Here is a 24,094-nt window from a genome sequence, read left to right as displayed (position 1 = left end):
CTTTTTGGGTTTTTCAATAAGAATTATTCGTGAGGTTACCCGATAGCTCGGGGTAGATTTTGTAACGTATTTATGTTAGGAAAAATATCAGTGCTATGTTTAAACACTTTGGCCGGTAGGTCAGCTAGAATTATATTTCTAGTAGTTTAACCAGCTAGACTAAAATATCTGCCCAGATAATCAGCTACACTTACATGTCTGCCCAGATTATCAATAAGACTTACTTGTCTGCTCAGAGAACAGCACTAAAGTCACACATAACATCCAAAGTCTGCACACCATTGCGCTGAACTCGTGTCTTCTGTATTATAATTAAAAATTCATTAATGATTGGTATAAGCACGATTTTTTTTATAAAATGCAGCAAAATAAACCTTTCTATAAAACAGTTAATTTCTCCACATAAAAAGAAAAAGAAATAAGTTAAGATACATGTGATTCATTTCTATTGTAATATAAACTTGAGTATAGTTAGTGGTTATTTTATTCAATTTACAGTTTACATTTAAATTCTACACACAGTGTTATAGGAAACAATGTTATAAACAGTTTAGTTAATGATAGGCTGGACTAGGTATATATTAAAACTTTACATACACGAAGTTATTCATAAGTACAACAACTAATGTTGACATCTAGTTAAAAATTCTGTGTTATAAAATGTGTGCTTAGACTACTGATACACATTTTTACTTTCTCATATATACGAAGTAGGCCTATAGAGTAAGTATTGTTATCGTGCAAAAAAAAATCGAGATTTTTACAAATCTCGACGTTTAACACCTCACTGATACGGAAAAACATAATTTTGCAATCTTATCCGTATGTCTGTGTGTCTCTCTGTATGTGTGTGTGTCTGTGTAAACACGATAACTTGAGTATCGTTACAGCTAGGTTGATGAAATTTCATATATAGGTATTTTATCCAAAATCGCCGATCCGTATCAACTTTGAGCGATTTCCAATAACCGAAAATGATACTTTTTCTACTTTGAATTTTTCAAAAGCCTATAACTTGAGTACTATTTTAGATAGATGAATGAAATTTCACACGTAAGTAAAAGATCTAATTATCTACCTTCTGTGAAATTTTGAGTAATCTCCGTTGACCTGAAGTACTAATTTCCGATTTCTCAAAAAACGCATGTAAATTTATTAAATACTAATGATATTGCGCACTACTATGCACATTTTGTTTTGGCGTTCGCTTGGTGCGCAATTCTTTTTTCTACTAGATTTTAATCTATTTTTAAAAGTTTAAGTAAACAAAAATCATGTCTATATTCCGAGTTGCCATCCCACGTAGTGTTATATTAGAATATTCGAGAAAGTTTAGGGAGATCACTCCCTGTTTATTTTACTAAAATTTACTACATTTTACAAGAACCACCTATATTATTTCAGGCAATTTTCCTCTAGAATTTATTTGACAATCTTTTTATTAATCTTGAGAAAATATATTAACTATTTTGGAATAAATTTGAACAATTCATTACAAGTACATGGGATAGATTTAAAAGGCCAAAAGTATCGAAACTAATAAAATGGAATCGCAGAGTCCTAATGGTATGAAAATTCTAGTCCTATTAGGTTTTTTAATGCTTGCTTTAGTAAGAACTTTACTAAGAAACACCAAACTGTAAGAACTTTACTAAGAAACACCAAACTGTAAAAGTAATTTCAACAGCAGCACCGTGTCCAAAGATGTTTCTGTATACCATGAATCTCGAAACCTAAATCAAATACACTTTTAATAATTACTACATTTAAGTAAAAATTGTTTTGGTAAATTCTACTTTTTGTGAGGCAATAGAAGCTGACCGATAAAATATAAAATGCTGTTCAGTTACCTGGGACTGTACACCATTACCTTGCTGATTTTATCTTTACTTTCTAAACTTGTCCAACCCTCGGCTAGCGGATCATATCACCAAACACAAATCACCATTCACACTTTGCAACTGTTGTGTCAGATCTGCCCAAAAGCGTCATACATAGCTTAGCTTTTCCCTTCCCCAATGCACGAGTCTCTTATAGCTAAAAAAAGAAAAACATGACATGTGTTGTGGCAAAACCACTGTCGGAATTCGAATTCTATTCACACATAGTTCAATACCCGCAGTGTCAACACATTGTTCAATGCCCGCAGTGTCAACACATTGTTCAATGCCCGCAGTGTCAACACATAGTTCAATGCCCGCAGTGTCAACACATAGTTCAATGCCCGCAGTGTCAACACATAGTTCAATACCCGCAGTGTCAACACATAGTTCAATGCCCCGTGAACCTAAGCAAGGCGTATGTAACTAATGATATAATGATGTTCACAGAGTTAATCCTTTCTTATACCTGAACTACACATCATTTAGACTCTATTTACACCTAACCTACGCCTTACTGGCACCTGACACATAAACACCATATTATTTACACATCTGGTATGAGCCAAAGGGCCACTGACCCCCAACCTTACCTGTCCTTTATGTGTCTTTCTTTCGGGTATATTCTATGCCTGTTACTTTGGATTTTTGTTGATATGATGCGCTTGCTATTCACCTGGGCAATTTATTCCATGAATTAATAAATAATTCGTTGTTGGTACGAGCAATTCTATGGTGGACCACTTGCCCTTTGAGTTGTATGAAAGCAACTCTTGTTTAGCTACTGCTTCACTCTGTTGGTCAAATATTTCTTCTTGAGAGACTTGAAGATTTTTTTTTATAAACAGCGCTGGTGGAACTACATCTGGAGTCTAAGCAAGACTGAAGTCACCACATTATCTCCACAACGTTCACTGAAACATGTCTGTGTAGTCTCTGATGGAGATTTTTGTATTCTAGCTAAAGGCGAAAACAAACCAATAAAGAGAACAGCAAGGCTGTCATACAGTAAAACATGTTTGTTAGCTGATGCGGCTCAGCTAGATATACCGTTGTAGGGGCTCGACGCTAGAGCCATTTATAAATATGTGCAGCTTTAATGGCGTCTGTAGTTTAACTTAACGAAAACTTTTAAAGTATGGCATTTTTTAAATGACTGCTTTAATAGCTGTTTTATGTGGCACACAGTCAATGCAATATCTTGTACTTACGTAGCTAAAAGAATCAACACAATTTCGATGTTGTAACTATACTGTTTTACAACTTGACCTTAAGAGACACGCCACCCACTTATTTCATGAGTTTAATCAAACAAAATGAAGGTAATAATTCTTCATACAAGCGGAAATATATTTATTAGTAACAAAACAAACAATTTCTTCCTTTCTTCTTCTTTCTTAATTGTGACATTCCCGGGTCAACCTCCCTCCCCATATATATTTATACACCACTATTTAAAAAGTTATAAACAAAATGAGTGGGTCTTGAATACCATTACTTAAATTGTATAAGCAAACCACACTATTCTTATATTGTATATAAAGTAGTAGTGCAATAAAAAAATTAATTTTCTTCGATATATTGTGCTTTTAATAGTATGTTTTGCTAAGTTTTTATTCCCACTTTTTAAAACATGTTCACACTTAAAACTTTGCACGTCAAGCGTGGTTTAGGTCTGTGCTTTAAACGGAAGTCAATGTTTTGTTTTCATCCAAACAGTAGTCATCTTCTGTAGGGTGCAGAATTCTTGAATCCAATCATAATCAGGTAACGTTCTTCCTAATCTACTGAAACATAATTCTTTAAACCCACCATAATCAGGTTGGTAACGTTCTTCCTAATCTGCCGAAGCAGAATTCTTGTATTAGTAATTAATATAACCACCGTAAGACGGTTTCTAATTAAAGGAAAAAAGATTAAAAAAAAAAAAAAACATAACCATTAGGTTAAAGAACGTTTTGATGTGGTTGTGTGTGGCCAACATCAATGCAAATTTATCTGGCCTATACTACATAAGGAAGATCTAGGCACTGAGCCAGGTCATTTCCTTGTATTCTGTGCTGCAACTCTTGCTATTAGTTTAACTAAAAACTGCTTACACCTGAATTACAAATCTTTTAGAAAAATTGTAAAAAATTTCATTGTTATGTGATGTCCTTGTTATGTCACTGACTAATGCAAGTCATTTATAGGCGAGTCAAATACAAGATTCATTACTGCCGAAAATAATGCTAAACAGGTTTAAGGACACTTGTGGAAAGATATTACTGCCATGACGATCATGTAATGACTGTTGTCGTTCCTTACCACTGTTTTACATACTGATTTATTTCGTGTACGTAGGCTACAATTTTACATACTGGTTTATTTCGTGTAGGTTTTCTATAGTTTTACCTGATGATTTATTTCGTGTAGGTTTTCTATAGTTTTACCTGATGATTTATTTCGTCTATAGTTTTACCTGATGATTTATTTCGTGTAGGTTTTCTATAGTTTTACCTGATGATTTATTTCGTCTATAGTTTTACCTGATGATTTATTTCGTGTAGGTTTTCTATAGTTTTACCTGATGATTTATTTCGTGTAGGTAGACTACAGTTTTACAGCGACGAGTGTGTGAGTTAACTAAGGATTATCTCCCCTGAACAAAAGACTTTGGTTTTAAACAGGTTGAATACAACATGAAACAAGAGCTTGTCTTGATCACATTTCTTGTTGGACTGGCCTGCCTCTCATGTAGGTACAATGTTGATACACTAAAGAGTGTGTTTGTGGAACGGCCTGTGTCATATGTAGGTACATTGTTGATACACTAAAGAGTGTGTTTGTGGACTGGCCTGCTTGTCATGTAGGTACATTGTTGATACACTAAAGAGTGTGTTTGTGGACTGGCCTGCTTCTCATGTAGGTACATTGTTGATCTATTAAAGAGTGTGTTTGCCTGAACTGTTTTGTGTGTGGTGTTCATCATCATATATAAGAGCTGACATATAAATGGGGTTTTGATTAAAAGTGTGGGTAATGAAGTAGATGCACGGAAGTCGTTTCAGGGGTGGAGTGGTATTGATGTGGCCGTTGTGGAGCGGGTGTTATGGGATGGGAGGGTGGGGTGGGGGTCTTGCTGTCAGAAGAGAAGGTGGAGCGGTCTTTGGCTGTGTGAGTACAATGGGTTTTGTGGTGATGGTTGTGGTGGTTAGTTGTGTGTGTGTGTGTGTGTGTGCTCGGGATGTTGTGGTGATGGTTGCGGTGGTTAGCTGTGTGTGTGTGTTTCTGTGTGTGTGTGTGTGTGTGTGTGTGTACAAGGGATGTTGTGGTGATGGTTGCGTTGGTTAGCTGTGTGTGTATCTGTGTGCGTGTGTGTTCGGGGTGTTGTGGTGATAGTTGCGGTGGTTAGCTGTGTGTGTGTGTGCTCGGAATGTTGTGGTGATGGTTGCGGTGGTTAGCTGTGTGTGTGTGTTTCTGTGTGTGTGTGTGTGTGTGTACAAGGGATGTTGTGGTGATGGTTGCGGTGGTTAGCTGTGTGTGTATATGTGTGCGTGTGTGTTCGGGGTGTTGTGGTGATGGTTGCGGTGGTTAGCTGTGTGTGGTGTGTGTGTGTGTTCGGGTTGTTGTGGTGATGGTTGCGGTGGTTAGCTTTGTGTTTGTGTGTGTGTGTGTGTATTGTGTTGAGGGTCAGGTGTAGCAAGTCGTCTTATAGAATAAACCAGGACACTATTGTTGATCTGCTCGAGCAGATGAGGCTCGAAGGAGAGAAAAACCGGAAATCAAACAGGACCGGAAACTGTACTAATTTTGTAGTTCAACTGTTTTGTCTAGACTACGTTTGTAGTTCACTGATCTAATGTTTTGTCTAGACTAATCTTCCAATGACCCCATGTTTTGTCTAGACTACACATGTAGTTCACTGATCTAATGTTTTGTCTAGACTACGTTTGTAGTTCACTAATCTAATGTTTTGTCTAGACTAATCTTCCAATGACCTCATGTTTTGTCTAGACTAATCTTCCAATGACCCCATGTTTTGTCTAGACTAATCTTTTACTGACCCCATGTTTTGTCTAGACTAATCTTCTACTGACCCCATGTTTTGTCTAGACTAATCTTATACTGACCCCATGTTTTGTCTAGACTACTCCCCGTTCTTCCACTGAGAACACCTACTCTGTTTGTTGCAGTTACCTCCGGAGTTTGCATTGGAGGGTTTGTGGACATATGTAAAACACACGTCGATGATTGTACTAAAAACTCCTCCTGGTCTGCCGTAAGTATTGTCTAGTTTCATTCTCCCACCGTCTGAAACAACTAACACCATATAGTTGATTGCAAAATTGGACTATGAGCGTCGGTGGTTTTATATATGTGTCTATACATATACATATACATATACATATACATATACATATACATATACATATACATATACATATACATATACATATACATATACATATACATATACATATACATATACATATACATATACATATACATATACATATACATATACAGATACAGATACAGATACATATACATATACATATACATATACATATACATATACATATACATATACATATACATATACATATACATATACATATACATATACATATACATATACATATACATATACATATACATATACATATACATATACATATACATATACATATACATATACATATACATATACATATACATATACATATACATATACATATACATATACTACATATACATATACATATACATATACATATACATATACATATACGTATACGTATACGTATACGTATACGTATACGTATACGTATACGTATACGTATACGTATACGTATACGTATACGTATACGTATACGTATACGTATACGTACACGTACACGTACACGTACACATACACGTATACGTATACATATACATATACATATACATAAACGTTTACGTATACGTATACGTATACCTATACGTATACGTATACGTATACGTATACGTATACGTATACGTATACGTATACGTATACGTATACGTATACGTATACGTATACGTATACGTATACGTATACGTATACGTATACGTATACGTATACGTATACGTATACGTATACGTATACATATGCATATGCATATGCATACGCGCATACGCGTATATGTATATATATATATATATATATATATATATATATATATATATATATATATATATATTTATATATATATATATATATATATATATATATATATATATATATATATATATATATATATATATATACATACATACATATAAATATATATGTATATATATGAAGAGAGAGAAAGACATATATATATACATACATACATATAAATATATATGTATATATATGAAGAGAGAGAAAGACATATTTATATACATAATGAAAATATATGTATAGATATGTCAGTGCGGTCTATGTTTCACTGTACAGTGTCAGTCCGGCGAGACAACCCATGTAGTTCAGTAATGCGTTGTCCCCAGCTGTGTAATGTGTACAAGTATCCGACCTTGTGTTGTCCCCAGCTGTGTACTGTGTACAAGTACCCGACTTTGTGTTGTCCCCAGCTGTGTACTGTGTACAAGTACCCGACCTAGTGTTGTCCCCAGCTGTGTACTGTGTACAAGTACCCGACCTAGTGTTGTCCCCAGCTGTGTACTGTGTACAAGTACCCGACCTTGTGTTGTCCCCAGCTGTCTACAAGTACCCGACCTTGTGTTGTCCCCAGCTGTGTACAAGTACCCGACCTTGTGTTGTCCCCAGCTGTGTACAAGTACCCGACCTTGTGTTGTCCCCAGCTGTCTACAAGTACCCGACCTTATGTTGTCCCCAGCTGTGTACTGTGTACAAGTACCCGACCTAGTGTTGTCCCCAGCTGTGTACTGTGTACAAGTACCCGACCTTGTGTTGTCCCCAGCTGTGTACTGCGTACAAGTACCCGACCTTGTGTTGTCCCCAGCTGTGTACTGTGTACAAGTACCCGACCTTGTGTTGTCCCCAGCTGTGTACTGCGTACAAGTACCCGACCTTGTGTTGTCCCCAGCTGTGTACTGCGTACAAGTACCCGACCTTGTGTTGTCTCCAGCTGTGTACTTTGTACAAGTACCCGACCTTGTGCTGTCCCAAGCTGTCTACAAGTACCCGACCTTATGTTGTCCCCAGCTGTGTACTGTGTACAAGTACCTGACCTTGTGTTGTCCCCAGCTGTGTACAAGTACCCGACCTTGTGTTGTCCCCAGCTGTGTACTGCGTACAAGTACCCGACCTTGTGTTGTCCCCAGCTGTGTACTGCGTACAAGTACCCGACCTTGTGTTGTTCCCAGCTGTGTACTGCGTACAAGTACCCGACCTTGTGTTGTCCCCAGCTGTGTACTGCGTACAAGTACCCGACCTTGTGTTGTCCCCAGCTGTCTACAAGTACCCGACCTTATGTTGTCCCCAGCTGTGTACTGTGTACAAGTACCCGACCTTGTGTTGTCCCCAGCTGTGTACTTTGTACAAGTACCCGACCTTGTGTTGTCCCCAGCTGTGTACTGTGTACAAGTACCCGACCTTGTGTTGTCCCCAGCTGTGTACTGTGTACAAGTACCCGACCTTGTGTTGTCCCCAGCTGTGTACAAGTACCCGACCTTGTGTTGTCCCCAGCTGTGTACTGCGTACAAGTACCCGACCTTGTGTTGTCCCCAGCTGTGTACTTTGTACAAGTACCCGACCTTGTGTTGTCCCCAGCTGTGTACTGCGTACAAGTACCCGACCTTGTGTTGTCTCCAGCTGTGTACTGCGTACAAGTACCCGACCTTGTGTTGTCTCCAGCTGTGTACTGCGTACAAGTACCCGACCTTGTGTTGTCCCCAGCTGTGTACTTTGTACAAGTACCCGACCTTGTGTTGTCCCCAGCTGTGTACTTTGTACAAGTACCCGACTTTGTGTTGTCCCCAGCTGTGTAATGTGTACAAGTACCCGACCTTGTGTTGTCCCCAGCTGTGTACTGTGTACAAGTACCCGACCTTGTGTTGTCCCCAGCTGTGTACTGTCTACAAGTACCCGACCTTGTGTTGTCCCCAGATGTGTACTTTGTACAAGTACCCGACCTTGTGTTGTCCCCAGCTGTGTACTGTGTACAAGTACCCGACCTTGTGTTGTCCCCAGCTGTGTACGGTGTACAAGTACCCTACCTTGTGTTGTCCACAGCTGTGTAATGTGTACAAGTACCCGACCTTGTGTTGTCCCCAGCTGTGTACGGTGTACAAGTACCCGACCTTGTGTTGTCCCCAGCTGTGTACTTTGTACAAGTACCCGACCTTGTGTTGTCCCCAGATGTGTACTTTGTACAAGTACCCGACCTACGACAGTGCCTGCTCCACTGACCCCTGTCTGTACTCCATTGGTGACCACGTCCTGTCCTACTGCCACTGCTTGAGCGACCTGATCAGGACCAGGGACCTGGCTGGCGCTGAGTACTCATACCGTGTGCGCTTGGCAGAGGCAGTGTTCCCACACGTCCCAAACAGCATCTACTACCTCTACTCTGTGTCAGCAGAGGATGTCAAGCAGGTTGTTCGCTAAACCTACCGGCAGAGCAGGTCAAGCAGGTTGTTCGCTAAACCTACCCGACACATCAGTCCAAGATGGCTGTACACTAAACCTTACCGGGAGACAACTGCCAACAAACGAAGCAAAGGAGCAGCAAGCGTTCAACCTGCAATATTTTTATTCTACAGTTGGGTTTCTGCACATAACAAATTTTCGTATTGTTGTAACATTATAGTCGAGTTATTATGTATCGATGCTGGTCACATAATAAAGTATCGTATAGTTTGAACAAAATAGTCGAGTTATCAAGTATCGATCCTGGTGAGAATGTAGACCTATGACGTCAGAAGTGAGACATCTTGATGTGTTATTGATGTGATGAATTAAGTAGCCAATAGAAATGTGCGTATTATATTGATGGTATAAGTATAATATAGAATGAAAATGTGTTGACATCCATAGCGGATTGATAATTAAAATTGAATTGCTTATACAAACAGTTAACACATATACATAGATGTTAAAAATCTCTTATATCCAAGTTTATCCTTTCAGATAATGCCTTCCTCTGCTTAAAGATCCACAACTGTCTTGATATTCTCACCTGAGTCTTGTTGCTAGATGGTTATTTCCCTTTTCATTGCTGTATATTATATATATTTCAAAATATTATTGATAACTCATTAAATTATAGTTACTCAGAAGTTATGCCTGATGTTATTTACCCAAACTACATGTTTTACCAGCAATATCTTAACAAAATTATCACTGTAGAAGAAATAATTAGCTAATGAATTGTAAACTGGAGAATAAATAAAATCAACAAACACAACGCACACAAACACAATACAAAACAACACACACAAAAAATGAATGAGTAAAGTCAACAAACAAACAAAGGGCAAGGTGGTAGAGCTTACGACTGCCTACCCAGAAGTTTGGAGTTCGGGGGATTTGCTCAAGTCTATTAGTCGTCATTTAATCTACCCAACTGATGGGGACCTTACTAACATTACGGCCATAAATCTACCCAACTGATGGGGACCTGACTAACATTACGGCCATAAATCTACCCAACTGATGGGGACCTTACTAACATTACGGCCATAAATCTACCCAACTGATGGGGACCTTAAACTAAGGCCATAAATCTACCCAACTGATGGGGACCTGACTAACATTACGGCAATAAATCTACCCAACTGATGGGGACCTGACTAACATTACGGCAATAAATCTACCCAACTGATGGGGACCTTACTAACATTACGGCCATAAATCTACCCAACTGATGGGGACCTGACTAACATTACGGCAATAAATCTACCCAACTGATGGGGACCTTACTAACATTACGGCCATAAATCTACCCAACTGATGGGGACCTTAAACTACGGCCATAAATCTACCCAACTGATGGGGACTTAACTAACATTACGGCCATAAATCTACCCAACTGATGGGGACTTAACTAACATTACGGCCATAAATCTATCCAACTGATGGGGACCTCACTAACATTACGGCCATAAATCTACCCAACGGATGGGGACCTTAAACTACGGCCATAAATCTATCCAACTGATGGGTACCTGACTAACATTATGGCCAGTAGCGTACGCAGGGGGGGGAGCAGGGGGAGCGGCCGCTCCCCCTCTGGCCATTTTCAGCAAAGTGGCGCCTTTTGGAAATTTTTTAAACTCAAAGTTTTAAACAATGATATTTGTTAAAAAAATATTTTTGGTCGGCACATCTTTGTAAATCACAAGATTTCTTTTCATGCAGCAATTAAGCATTATTGTACTAATCTAGTAGTGTCTACGATAATCAGCAGCACCAGTTTGCCATTCTAAAAATAACCATTACGATGCATTGCAATGTTTAAAAAACCTCTACGGGTAGTACCACTTGGCAAGAGGGGTGTTAAGTTTAAAGCAACTGTATAATGTATTTGCTTACGAATAATTGAATTAGAAAATGTTATACATAAAACTTCACACATAATTACTTTATATATACAGTTTGAATCGTGTGATTAATTTTTTTAAAAATTACAATAACAGAAACAAATACAACTGATGTGGCATCTCTATTTAAATTTACTTATGAGCAAACTGCGTAGTGGTGGGGAAATTTCGACAAGGTCAACAATGTCATCACGATGAAATATTAGTAAAATATTAGTATTCTTACAGTTTGGGCGATATTGATTACGATTACAAATTATATGAAACAGTTACAAACCCCCTCCTCCATGGACCCCTCTGTAAAAAACCCCGAACTGATCTGTTAAGTACATGTAGAAAAAACGCGTAATAGTGTACCAAAGTACCATGCCGCCAGAAAATTAGCTTTTTAAACGTAAAACTCTGTGAATATTGTTTTTGCAATTACCAGTAAAAAGGTGTGTGATCAATACAGTGATCTAACCCATACCTATCACTATGTTAAAAAACGATCTTTAAAGAACCCAAAGAAGCAGTAGTTAATTAAAAATATGATCTGAACTAAAAGACCGATATTATTTTTCTTCTTTTTTTTCATACCAACTCTGATTTTAAAAACTTTCATTACGCTGTAATACTTTAGCATTTATGATGACGATATATTAAATTCTGATTATAGACAAAAGCATGTTGTAAACACGAATAGTGTTAATCAATTTCATTATATTCTAAAGTAATTATTTATTTGTTTTGACATTTATAATTAAATGTGTAGATGTGTACATATTTAAATTAAGAGAGTGATTATTTCCCCTATTTCACTTGTCTTAAATAATTTCCCAGGAATTATTATGTAAGAATTTTTTTTTACAAGTATTACAAAACAGATGGTGTTACGTTCATAGTTTTTGGTTGTAGTGTGTGTATATTTTTGTGTGTGTTTAGATTGATACATTTTTTGTTTTGTCGGCCTACATTGTGTGTTTTTTCTTATTTCTTCAGAGTGCTACTTTCAATTTATTTTACATCATAGCGAAGTAATGACGTACAGCTAGTAATTATATATATATATATATATATATATATATATATATATATATATATATATAATACACGTATATAGAGCGTGTTAAAACTTCGGCGCCTTTTTTTGCTCTTTTCGCTCCCCCTACAACGAAAACCTGGATACGCCTCTGATTACGGCCATAAATCTTTCCCAGCTGATGGGGACCTGACTAACATTACGGCCATAAATCTACCCAACTCTGATGGGGACCTAACTAACATTACGGCCATAAATCTACCCAACTCTGATGGGGACCTAACTAACATTACGGCCATAAATCTACCCAACTGATGGGGACCTTAAACTACGGCCATAAATCTACCCAACTGATGGGGACCTGACTAACATTACGGCCATAAATCTATCCAACTGATGGGGACCTAACTAACTAACATAACGGCCATAAATCTACGCAAGTGATGGGTACCTTACTAACATTACGGCCATAAATCTACCCAACTGATAGGGACCTGACTATCATTACGGCCATAAACCTATCCAACTGATGGTGACCTAACTAACATTACGGCCATAAATCTACCCAACTGATGGGGACCTTAAACTACGGCCATAAATCTACCCAACTGATGGGGACCTAACTAACATTACGGCCATAAATCTACCCAACTGATGGGGACCTAACTAACATTACGGCCATAAATCTACCCAACTGATGGTGACCTAACTAACATTACGGCCATAAATCTACGCAAGTGATGGGTACCTGACTAACATTACGGCCATAAATCTATCCAACTGATGGGGACTTAACTAACATTACGGCCATAAATCTATCCAACTGATGGGGACCTGACTAACATTACGGCCATAAATCTACCCAACTGATGGGGACCTAACTAACATTACGGCCATAAATCTACCCAACTGATGGGGACCTTAAACTACGGCCATAAATCTACCCAACTGATGGGGACCTAACTAACTAACATAATAGCCATAAATCTACGCAAGTGATGGGTACCTGACTAACATTACGGCCATAAATCTACGGGAGAAAACATCACATTAGTTGGCCTGATTATAAAGTTAGTTACGTTTTAATTTCAGAATTAATACGGCTATAATGCCCATGGCTTAAGGAAAAGAATATTTGTGTAAAAACAATGTAGCATCTATTTCTATAAGCACAGTTATTCTCCATTGCGAATTATTGTTTTACTTGAAACTTTTATGTCCAATATTTGAGCTTTAACTTAATCAAACTATTTTAACGTATTAATCTACTAATAAAGTTAATATAAACAAAAACACAATTTTATCCCATCTCAAAAACAATGACGGCAGCAACAAGATGTACACACTCACACATAGCTGTCCTTTGCGCACCAAATGAGATTTATAGTAATTTATAGCTGTGCAAAACGGAAGTTGGTCTTTCTGCGAACAATCAAGAAACAGCCTTCGTATAAGACTAGGCCTTTTAGCTTACATCTGTTATTAGATGGTGTCGATATCTAGCACATTAACATCCAGGTCAGTAATCTAAGTGGAGAGCTTAATTGCAATTAGTTTGAAATACATTATTCTAGATTAGATCTAGAAAATATAGATCTACTAGTTAAAGAATAAAGACAAACGCCAAGGATCTCTGTAAAGACTATTGTTTGATTTCTGCAGTTGTCTTTTGACGAGAGATCCCATATTTTAGCTGACTACGAAAAAAATATTTTTTTTCTTTTTTATCTATAATAGCCTAAACCAATGTTTTACATTTTAATATTAGTAAACTTAAAGCTTTAAATAGTTTAAAGTATTGAGAAATTTAATGATGTAGACCGGTTTTTTTAGAGGATAAGTCTACATTTTGTTTTAAATTTTTAAAAGTTGGTTTAAAGGTAAAATCCAGTTCGATAAACCAAGGATGATTGACGCTTTGAACGTAACTTTTAACACATCGCAGTTTTGAGTTTTGTAACAAAAGGGTTATATGCCCGACATTTCTGTGTAGTGTTGTTTTAATTTTTACAGAAGGTAACAGCGGATGGCTTCTTAGAAATTATTTGTCGCCTCATGTTTATATTCATATCGATATTTTTCTTCAACTAGGTCCACTTAGATAGATATTAAACTTATGATAGTCACAACTAAGATCAATATTAAACTTATGATAGGTCCCAACTTAGATCAATATTTAACTTATGATAGGTCCCAACTAAGATCACTATTTAACTTATGAAAGGTCTAATTTAGATCGATATTTAACTTATGAAAGGTCCAACTTAGATCGATATTTAGCTTATGAAAGGTCCAACTAAGATCGATATTTAGCTTATGAAAGGTCCACTTAGATAGATATTAAACTTATGATAGGTCCCAACTTAGATCAATATTAAACTTATGATAGTCACAACTAAGATCAATATTAAACTTATAATAGATCCCAACTTAGATCAATATTTAACTTATGATAGGTCCCAACTTAGATCGACATTTAACTTATGATAGGTCCCAACTTAGATCGATATTTAACTTATGATAGGTTCAACTTAGATCGATATTTAACTTATGAAAGGTCCCAACTAAGAGCAATATTTAACTTATGATAGGTCCCTACTAAGATCAATATTTAACTTATGATAGGTCCCAACTTAGATCGATATTTAACTTATGAAATGTCCAACTTAGATCGATATTTAACTTATGATAGGTTCAACTTAGATCGATATTTAATTTATGAAAGGTCCCAACTAAGAGCAATATTTAACTTATGATAGGTCCCAACTAAGATCAATGTTCAACTTATGATAGGTCCCAACTTAGATCGATATTTAACTTCTACCAGGTCCTGCCCAAGGAAGACAGTTGTTGAGCGTTGGATTTGTCTCCCTTTGATGCCAGAAACTTCTACTGGCTGGAGTCGACATGAATCAAACGTTTGTGTTCCTGATACTGGTTGTTGGTCTGTCGTTTGTCCAACGTAAGTCTAGTCCATCAAACTGGTTGTTGGTCTGTCGTATGTGCCACGTAAGTCTAACTAGTCCATCAAACTGGTTGTTGGTCTGTCGTATGTGCCACGTAAGTCTAACTAGTCCATCAAATTGTTTTTTGGTCTGTCGTATGTCCCACGTAAGTCTAGTCCATCAAACTGTTTGTTGGTCTGTCGTATGTCCAACGTAAGTCTAACTAGTCCATCAAACTGGTTGTTGGTCTGTCGTATGTGCCACGTAAGTCTAACTAGTCCATCAAAGTGGTTGTGGGTCTGTCGTATGTGCCACGTAAGTCTAGTCCATCAAACTGGTTGTTGGTCTGTCGTATGTCCCACGTAAGTCTAACTAGTCCATCAAACTGGTTGTTGGTCTGTCGTATGTGCCACGTAAGTCTAACTAGTCCATCAAACTGGTTGTTGGTCTGTCGTATGTGCCACGTAAGTCTAACTAGTCCATCAAACTGGTTGTTGGTCTGTCGTATGTGCCACGTAAGTCTAACTAGTCCATCAAACTGGTTGTTGGTCTGTCGTATGTGCCACGTAAGTCTAACTAGTCCATCAAATTGTTTTTTGGTCTGTCGTATGTCCCACGTAAGTCTAGTCCATCAAACTGTTTGTTGGTCTGTCGTATGTCCAACGTAAGTCTAACTAGTCCATCAAACTGGTTGTTGGTCTGTCGTATGTCCCACGTAAGTCTAACTAGTCCATCAAACTGGTTGTTGGTCTGTCGTATGTCCCACATAAGTCTAACTAGTCCATCAAACTGTTTGTTGGTCTGTCGTATGTCCAACGTAAGTCTAACTAGTCAATCAAACTGTTTGTTGGTCTGTCGTATGGCTCACGTAAGTCTAACTAGTAAATCAAACTGTTTGTTGGTCTGTCGTATCTTTTTACTGGTACCTAAACCAACTAGCTTATTTGTAACTTCTAATATATTCAATATTTCATCTAGAAAAACACCATTTTAGCAGTTTCCCCAAAAATATTGGATTTAAAATGTAGATAATAAAAGCACATCATTATATACTTTAGTACTAGCATTGTTTATGGTTTATCATTGAACTACAGTGGCTACGTGTGTAGACCGATAACAGCATCATCTTTATTACAGTGGCGGCCGGCGTTTGTTTGGGGATGTTTGTTGACACCTGTAAATCTCAGGTTGTCAACTGCAACCGCACTACGTCCTGGGATGTCGTAAGTACAACGTTACAAATTTATAGTTACCCGTGCGACGTTAAAATGTTTACTTGGCAACGTTAAAATAGTTTACTTGACAACGTTAAAACAGTTAACCGTACAACTGAACTATTTTAACGTGTACAATACAATTTACCAACATGATGCTAACATGGTACTTATAGCACGTACAAGTAGGATAGGTTCATATAAATGCCAAGTAAAAGATTGGGATATATTTTGTACTGCTGTTTTTTTTTAACAAAAGAACATTAAAAAACATATAAATACATACACATTCTTAAAAGATATTAAATACATGCACATTCTTAAAACATATTAAAATTATGTTATGGCTGCTAATGGTAGAAAAAAAATGTTAAACATAGAGTGAAAAATAAAGTTATTTACTTGAAAATATTCGTTTTTATTGTTGGGGTGGTAATTTTAAGGGAAACAACTCACTCTAAATATTGCTATTTAAGTTTATACTTATTTTGATTTACCTTTATTTTTTCTACCTCATTTCCTATTATGTTTAGCTATTATGTTATGATATTTAGTACTGTGATCCCCACTTACATGTTTTTCAAAAAATCCTGTTTGTAGTGGAATATGCTGTGGTGTATTTGAAATGGTGTGGGATAAGTGATAGGGTGTGAATAATGTGATTAGTAGGGTGAGGTGTGGGTTGGTAAGTGTGAAACAGTGATGTGCGGGTTGGCCAGTGTGGGACAGTGAGGTGTTGGTTGGCCAATGTGAGGTAGTGAGGCGTAGGTTGGCCAATGTGAGGTGTGGGTTGGCCAATGTGAGGTGTGGGTTGGCCAATGTGAGGCAGTGAGGTGTGGGTTGGCCAATGTGAGGTGTGGGTTGGCCAATGTGAGGTGTGGGTAGGTAAGTGTGAAACAGTGATGTGTGGGTTGGCCAATGTGAGGTGTGGGTTGGCCAATGTGAGGTAGTGAGGTGTCGGTTGGCCAATGTGAGGTAGTGAGGCGTAGGTTGGCCAATGTGAGGTGTGGGTTGGCCAATGTGAGGTGTGGGTTGGCCAATGTGAGGCAGTGAGGTGTGGGTTGGCCAATGTGAGGTAGTGAGGTGTGGGTTGGCCAATGTGAGGTGTGGGTTGGCCAATGTGAGGTAGTGAGGTGTGGGTTGGCCAATGTGAGGTAGTGAGGTGTGGGTTGGCCAATGTGAGGTGTGGGTTGGCCAATGTGAGGTGTGGTTTGTAGATGTTAGATTCTAATGTATGTTGTAGGATGTAGTGTTTTGATGGGTGGGGTGTGAGATGTTGGGGTTCAGGTTGTTGGGTGGGGTTCAGAGAGTGTGGTGACGTGTGGACTGGGGTTGTGTGGAGTGTCGTTCATAGTGTCGTGCTGTGTGAGGTGGTGTGCGTTAAGATGTGGAGTGTGGTGGTGTGGGCTTCGATCAACTCCGTGTGTTGTATTTTGTATGTGTGTTATTTGGTGTTTGATGAATCGTGTATGGTGAGGGATGAGTGATTGGGTGTGAATCGTGGTGTTAGTGGGGTCAGTTTATGCTATGTGTTGTAGTGGGATGTGTCGTGTCGCTATGGAGAGGGGTGTGGAATTAGACTAGGAGGGGCGGGTAATTGAGAGGGGGTAAATGCTCGGCTACAGGGTAAGATTGGGGGGGGGGGGTAATGTCCTGTCCCCGTACGTCTGCGGTACGTGTGTCTACTGTATTGCAATATTTTTTCTCTTGAAGCTGTGTGCCTTACAGCGGTACCCAACCCGAGACGAGGACTGTCCAGAGAGACCTTGTGAGTTTGTCAAAGGAGCGGATATCATTCCTTTCTGCAACTGCTTGCAGGACCTGGTCAGAACGCAGGACTTAAGCAAGGATGTCCGCTCCTATCGTCTCCGTCTGGGGGACCATGTGCTCCCAAGTTTGAGCACCCTCTACTACACCTATGTCGTGCCCCAAGATAAGGTCAACGAACTAGTCCGCTAAACCCGTCAGGAAGCATCGTATCTTTAGCTCTATATGAAATGGCCAGTGGTCAACTAGTATGCATAATTTATTCTTTTAATTTGTTTTACTTTTGGACTTAATAAAGAGAAACTTTAATTAAGATTGATTGGTTAGCTCGATTGTTTAATGTGGTACATGATTTGGTTGAGTGAATTGGAATGCTGATGATAACACCCTCATGAAGGAATCTGGATGTTTGTGTAATGTGTCATGTAAAGTCTCACTCCTGATTTTATTAACTTTGGTGTTATGGCAGCTGTAAGTATCAGCTGTTATTTGGTTGAGATGTACCCACATTTGCATCTGTTGAATATTTCCTGTGCAGTAGATCATGTAAGGTCACTTGCAGTCAAGCAGCTCTGGAGCCGCTTTCTAAACCAACTCGTTGGGTTTGTGATTAGTGTTCTCATCTTTCTTTCAACCCTCTGTTTTTTTTTAATGAGAACCGAAACCTTATGGTCCCTTACAGATCTATGCAAGCAGTGTATTGGGACTTTGTGAAAGAATTTAAAGACGTTTGTAGTCAAAACCAGAAAAAAAAGGGAAAGCTAACATAACCAGACCCAGCTACACAAAACTGACCACAGCTATACCACACTGACCACAGCTATACCACACTGACCACAGCTATACCACACTGACCACATCTACACCACACTGACCACAGCTACACCACACTGACCATAGCTACACCTCACTGACCACACTGACCACAGCTACACCACACTGACCACAGCTATAGCACACTGACCACACTGACCACAGCTATACCACACTGACCACATCTACACCACACTGACCACAGCTACACCACACTGACCACAGCTACACCTCACTGACCACACTGACCACAGCTACACCACACTGACCACAGCTATAGCACACTGAACACACTGACCACATCTACACGACACTGACCACAGCTACACCTCACTAACCACAGCTACACCACACTGACCACAGCTACATCACACTGACCAGACTAACCACAGCTACAACACACTGACCACAGCTACACCATACTGACCACATCTACACCACACTGACCATAGCTACACCACACTAACCACAGCTACACCACACTGACCACAGCTACATCACACTGACCAGACTAACCACAGCTACAACACACTGACCACAGCTACACCATACTGACCACAGCTACACCACACTGACCACAGCTACATCACACTGACCACACTAACCACAGCTACAACACACTGACCACAGCTACACCACACTGACCATACTGACCACACTGACCACAGCTACATCACACTGACCACAGCTACACCACACTGACCACAGCTACATCACACTGACCACAATGACCACAGCTACACCACACTGACCAGACTAACCACAGCTACAACACACTGACCACAGCTACACCACACTGACCACAGCTACATCACACTGACCAAACTAACCACAGCTACAACACACTGACCACAGCTACACCACACTGACCATACTGACCACACTGACCACAGCTACATCACACTGACCACAGCTACACCACACTGACTACAGCTACATTACACTGACCACAGCTACATCACACTGACCACACTGACCACAGCTACATCACACTGACCACAGCTACACCACACTGACCACAGCTACATCTCACTGACCACAGCTACACCACACTTACCACAGCTACACCACACTGACCACAGCTACACCACACTGACCACAGCTACACCACACTGACCACAGCTACATCACACTGACCACACTGACCACAGCTACACCACACTGACCACACTGACCACAGCTACACCACACTGACCACACTGACCACAGCTACACCACACTGACCACAGCTACACCACACTGACCACAGCTACATCACACTGACCACAGCTACACCACACTGACCACAGCTACACCACACTGACCACAGCTACACCACACTGACCACAGCTACACCACACTGACCACAGCTACACCACACTGACCACAGCTACATCACACTGACCACAGCTACACCACACTGACCAGACGAGACCACGACATAACAAAAGGAGACGCTAAAGAGGAACAGTAAAAAATTCTTGTTGGTTGACACTTAATTATAAACTTTACGTTACAATGCTGAATAAAGTGATAAAAGCTACCTTTATGTACACCTAACCCATTTCCCATTTCTATGCTAAAATATTTAGTACAACAAACCCATTTTTCATTTATGTACTAAAATATTAAGGATACACAAAATGGGCTCTACATAATCCTTGGGATTTTCCCATCATCTAAAAATAGATCCTTCTGCTGGAGCCGGAAGCTAATCGTAAAGGTAAATACCAGCAGTCTGTTGATAGGGTTTAGGGTCTCAACATATCTGCCAGCAGTCTGTTGATAGGGTCTAGGGCACGGGTTCCCAACCTGGGGGTCGCGACCCCCCTGGGGGTCGCGAAGGGCTTTCTGGGGGGTCGCCAACTGGTATACTAAACCTTATTAATTTGAAACAAAACATAAATATTTAGAAGAATTTTTGAAATTCGGCTTTACTAACATCGCTGGAAATGTAATTGAGAAGAAACAAAGCGCACTGCACAAAGTTGTTCTCAGTCACGTATCTATGAAATTTTCAAAACTAAAACGTCATTTGAGACGAGTCATTTGAAACACACCAAAAAAGATATGGAGTTCTTTCGTCGGTATGAAGCTAGTTGCAAACGCCAGAGACTAGATCGAACAGGAAGTTTTTACCAAGGAAACACAGCATTAGTGCAAGCATCATATGAAGTCGCGACAGAAAATGCCAAGCAAAAAAAAAACACAATAGGAGAAAGTCTCATCAAACGCTGCATGTTGAAGATGGTAAAGTTAATTCTTACATGTCCGTAGATGTTAAATAACACATTTTTATTGAAATTAAGCTTTCACCATTGTTTGCTTTTCAAGTTGATAAATCAACAGACGTCAGTTCGTGTTCGCAGTTGCTGGTCTTTGTCTATATTCCTTCAGATGATAGCAAAGAAGAGTTGCACTTTTGTGAAGATAGCATGGTGAAAATAAATACGTTTTTTTTAAAATTGGATGATTAAAATGGGTTAAAACGGCTGTGAGGGTTTGTACGGATGGTGCACCATCTATGTTTAGGTCAAAATCGGGCTTTCAGAAAGCAGAAAAGATTTAGCTCCCTAACCACTGCCCTCACCAATCGCCATCAAGACTCCATTGCTAGTATAAGTGGTAAATTACATAAAATCTGGAGCCTTCAAAGAACTGAACAAAGACCTGAATAAAGATCACGAGGTTCTGCTCTTCTACACTACAGTGCGCTGGCTATCAAACGAATTGTTGTGAATCGTGTTTTTGAATTGAAATCTGAAATCAAATTGTTCTTGGAAATGCAAAGGAAACAAGACCTTTTGGCATACTGAAAACGACATAGAGTGGTTGGAGAGAGTATCAAACCTAGCAGATGTGTTCGAACATCAACATAAGCATAACCTGAAGCTTCAGGGAAAATGAACGAATATTATCACTTTCCATGATTATCTCAGGGCATTTTTATCAAAGCTGCAAAATCGGCGAAAAAAATAAATCTTGGAAATATTGTAAATTTGAGAAACTGTAGTGTGGTAGATGAATCTAATTGTGAGATAATAAAATTTTGAAAGAAGAAATTTCTGGGCATCTTGAATCAAGTGAAAACGAACTGCAGCGCTATTTCTTTGAGCTGAAAAAAAAAAGAATCTGCATTGACGCATTATCCATTCTCTTCTTCCCTCGATGTTGCCAGCATTCACGGTTAATTACAAGATGAATTCTTTGATTTGCAGAATGATTCCGCGTACGATAAAAAACTGCACACTCCATTTTGGTGTAGTATTCACCATTCATACCCAAACGTAAAATTGACTGACTTTTCGAGAATAGATTTTCAACATTATTTATCAATTAAAAACAAAATTAAGATAATGATAATGACATAGGTTGGCGTTAACAAAAAAAATGCTTTAAAAAAAATTAACCACGAATGTTTAGTGAATAGTATGCAATTTTACTCACGGTATTAAAACAGTTATCAAGAGTAGTTGATATTGAAAGTCTACTAGAAAATGTTATTTTAGTGCTTATTAATTTCCATACTAATTTCGGCTTTTTAATTATATGGGGGTCGCGGGTCACTTAATTTTTATAAAAGGGGGTCGCCACTCGAAAAAGGTTGGGAACCACTGGTCTAGGGTCTCAACATATCTGCTAGTGAATGAAATACCAGCAGTCTGTTGATAGGGTCTAGGGTCTCAACATATCTGCTAGTGAATGAAATACCAGCAGTCTGTTGATAGGGTCTAGGGTCTCAACATATCTGCTAGTGAATGAAATACCAGCAGTCTGTTGATAGGGTCTAGGGTCTCGACATATCTGCTAGTGAATGAAATACCAGCAGTCTGTTGATAGGGTCTAGGGTCTCAACATATCTGCCAGTGAATGAAATAACAGCACAATGATGATACTAAACTATCTGTTGAAGATAGAAAACTATCTGTTGACATGATCTAGTGCCTAAACTAGTGAATAAAAATAACATCACAAGTTAACTAACACAAGTTAGCTTTCATACGATCAAGAATTAAGAACAGAGCTCGCTAATCCACATAGCCATCTAGAGGACAAAACACACATATATGCTACCTGTTTAAGGGACACAACTCACCTTATTAACCTCAGCTTACAATTTGTGTAGAATAGTGTACTTGGTCGACCAGCAGCGATATTGCAGACGTGTTTACCAGCGCCATCAAGCTGACAACGTGCTATAGACTCGAGTCTGGAATTCGAACTCAGAACTTTCGTGTTACCTATCGTTCGCTTTACAATCCGACCACGCCGTCTCATTCTTTTTAAAGAACTCTGCCCAAAAACATGGATTCTGATCACGAGGTTCTTCTTTTCTATATTGCGGTATACTTTTAAAAGAATGCATGGATGATACAGTTGCACATCTTTCTTCACAGTTGTTTTCCGATCATACACCACTCGTGTTTCTAAAAATTAAAAGTTGTAATAACTTTAGAGTAAATGATGCTGTTAATAAAGCTTTTATCAATTAGCTTATGAGTGCAGATAAACTTATCAGTATTTTAATTAAATTAAGACCATACGGGAAGTAAAAAAAATCAAGTATTTTTCTGTGCTTTGGGAATGATTTGGTCTAAACTAGCTCACACAATAAAATCAGGTTAATCCAGTTTTAGAGGAGGAAGTGAAAGATGATGTAAACATACCTGGTATTGAATATCATGGTGATCAATCCCATCTACATCCTGTAAAATTTGCCTGGGTTAAGAATGTTGCACGAACTAGTTGTGCCCATATACAACAGTACAAAGCCCAAACACAAAAATCAAAGCGCAAAAAAACCTATTCATGCTTACCGTAAGATGTTTGTTCACGTTTTTAGGTTTTATTAAAAAAATTGAATGTATGAGTTGCTTAGTGTAGAATTTCGTTCCTAGGGCCCGTAAGTACAAAAAGGGTAGCTTTTCAAGGCATTGAAACGGTTGGACTTGCACACACGAT

At 38.8% G+C, this 24,094-nt stretch overlaps 2 protein-coding genes across 3 annotated transcripts; both read left to right on the top strand.

Annotated features, from left to right (window-relative positions):
- The first annotated feature begins 3,586 nt into the window (after positions 1 to 3,586).
- On the top strand, positions 3,587 to 9,839 carry LOC131939610 (uncharacterized). Of its 2 annotated transcripts, XM_059298021.1 has the most exons (5): positions 3,587 to 3,647; positions 4,468 to 4,616; positions 6,056 to 6,141; positions 9,211 to 9,461; positions 9,500 to 9,839. In XM_059298021.1, exons 2-4 carry the CDS (start codon positions 4,562 to 4,564, stop codon positions 9,457 to 9,459), a joined length of 390 nt encoding a protein of 129 aa, XP_059154004.1. In that variant the 5' UTR covers positions 3,587 to 3,647; positions 4,468 to 4,561; the 3' UTR covers positions 9,460 to 9,461; positions 9,500 to 9,839. The 2 variants fall into 2 exon arrangements, with proteins under 2 accessions (XP_059154004.1, XP_059154003.1); XM_059298020.1 differs by having other exon boundaries at positions 9,211 to 9,839.
- Positions 9,840 to 13,836: 3,997 nt separating this feature from the next.
- LOC131939612 (uncharacterized) lies at positions 13,837 to 18,614 on the top strand. The gene is made up of 4 exons (XM_059298022.1): positions 13,837 to 13,932; positions 15,242 to 15,376; positions 16,497 to 16,582; positions 18,287 to 18,614. The coding sequence occupies exons 2-4, from the start codon at positions 15,322 to 15,324 to the stop codon at positions 18,530 to 18,532; spliced, it is 387 nt and encodes a 128-aa protein (XP_059154005.1). The 5' UTR covers positions 13,837 to 13,932; positions 15,242 to 15,321; the 3' UTR covers positions 18,533 to 18,614.
- Positions 18,615 to 24,094: the final 5,480 nt, after the last annotated feature.

The sequence above is a fragment of the Physella acuta genome, unplaced genomic scaffold (genome assembly GCF_028476545.2).
Source record: "Physella acuta isolate Inbredline_101_S28 unplaced genomic scaffold, ASM2847654v3 ptg000284l, whole genome shotgun sequence".
Classification (NCBI taxonomy): domain Eukaryota; kingdom Metazoa; phylum Mollusca; class Gastropoda; family Physidae; genus Physella; species Physella acuta.
This window is presented reverse-complemented; position numbering and strand designations above follow the sequence as displayed.

Excerpts from the sequence above, each read along its gene's own strand:
- LOC131939610 (XM_059298021.1), top strand. The coding sequence starts at position 4,562 with ATGAAACAAGAGCTTGTCTTGATCACATTTCTTGTTGGACTGGCCTGC. Across the intron at positions 4,617-6,055 it reads TGGACTGGCCTGCCTCTCAT|TTACCTCCGGAGTTTGCATT; the intron begins GTAGGTACAATG and ends TGTTTGTTGCAG. Across the intron at positions 6,142-9,210 it reads AAAACTCCTCCTGGTCTGCC|ATGTGTACTTTGTACAAGTA; the intron begins GTAAGTATTGTC and ends TGTTGTCCCCAG.
- LOC131939612 (XM_059298022.1), top strand. The coding sequence starts at position 15,322 with ATGAATCAAACGTTTGTGTTCCTGATACTGGTTGTTGGTCTGTCGTTT. Across the intron at positions 15,377-16,496 it reads TGGTCTGTCGTTTGTCCAAC|TGGCGGCCGGCGTTTGTTTG; the intron begins GTAAGTCTAGTC and ends TCTTTATTACAG. Across the intron at positions 16,583-18,286 it reads GCACTACGTCCTGGGATGTC|CTGTGTGCCTTACAGCGGTA; the intron begins GTAAGTACAACG and ends TTTCTCTTGAAG.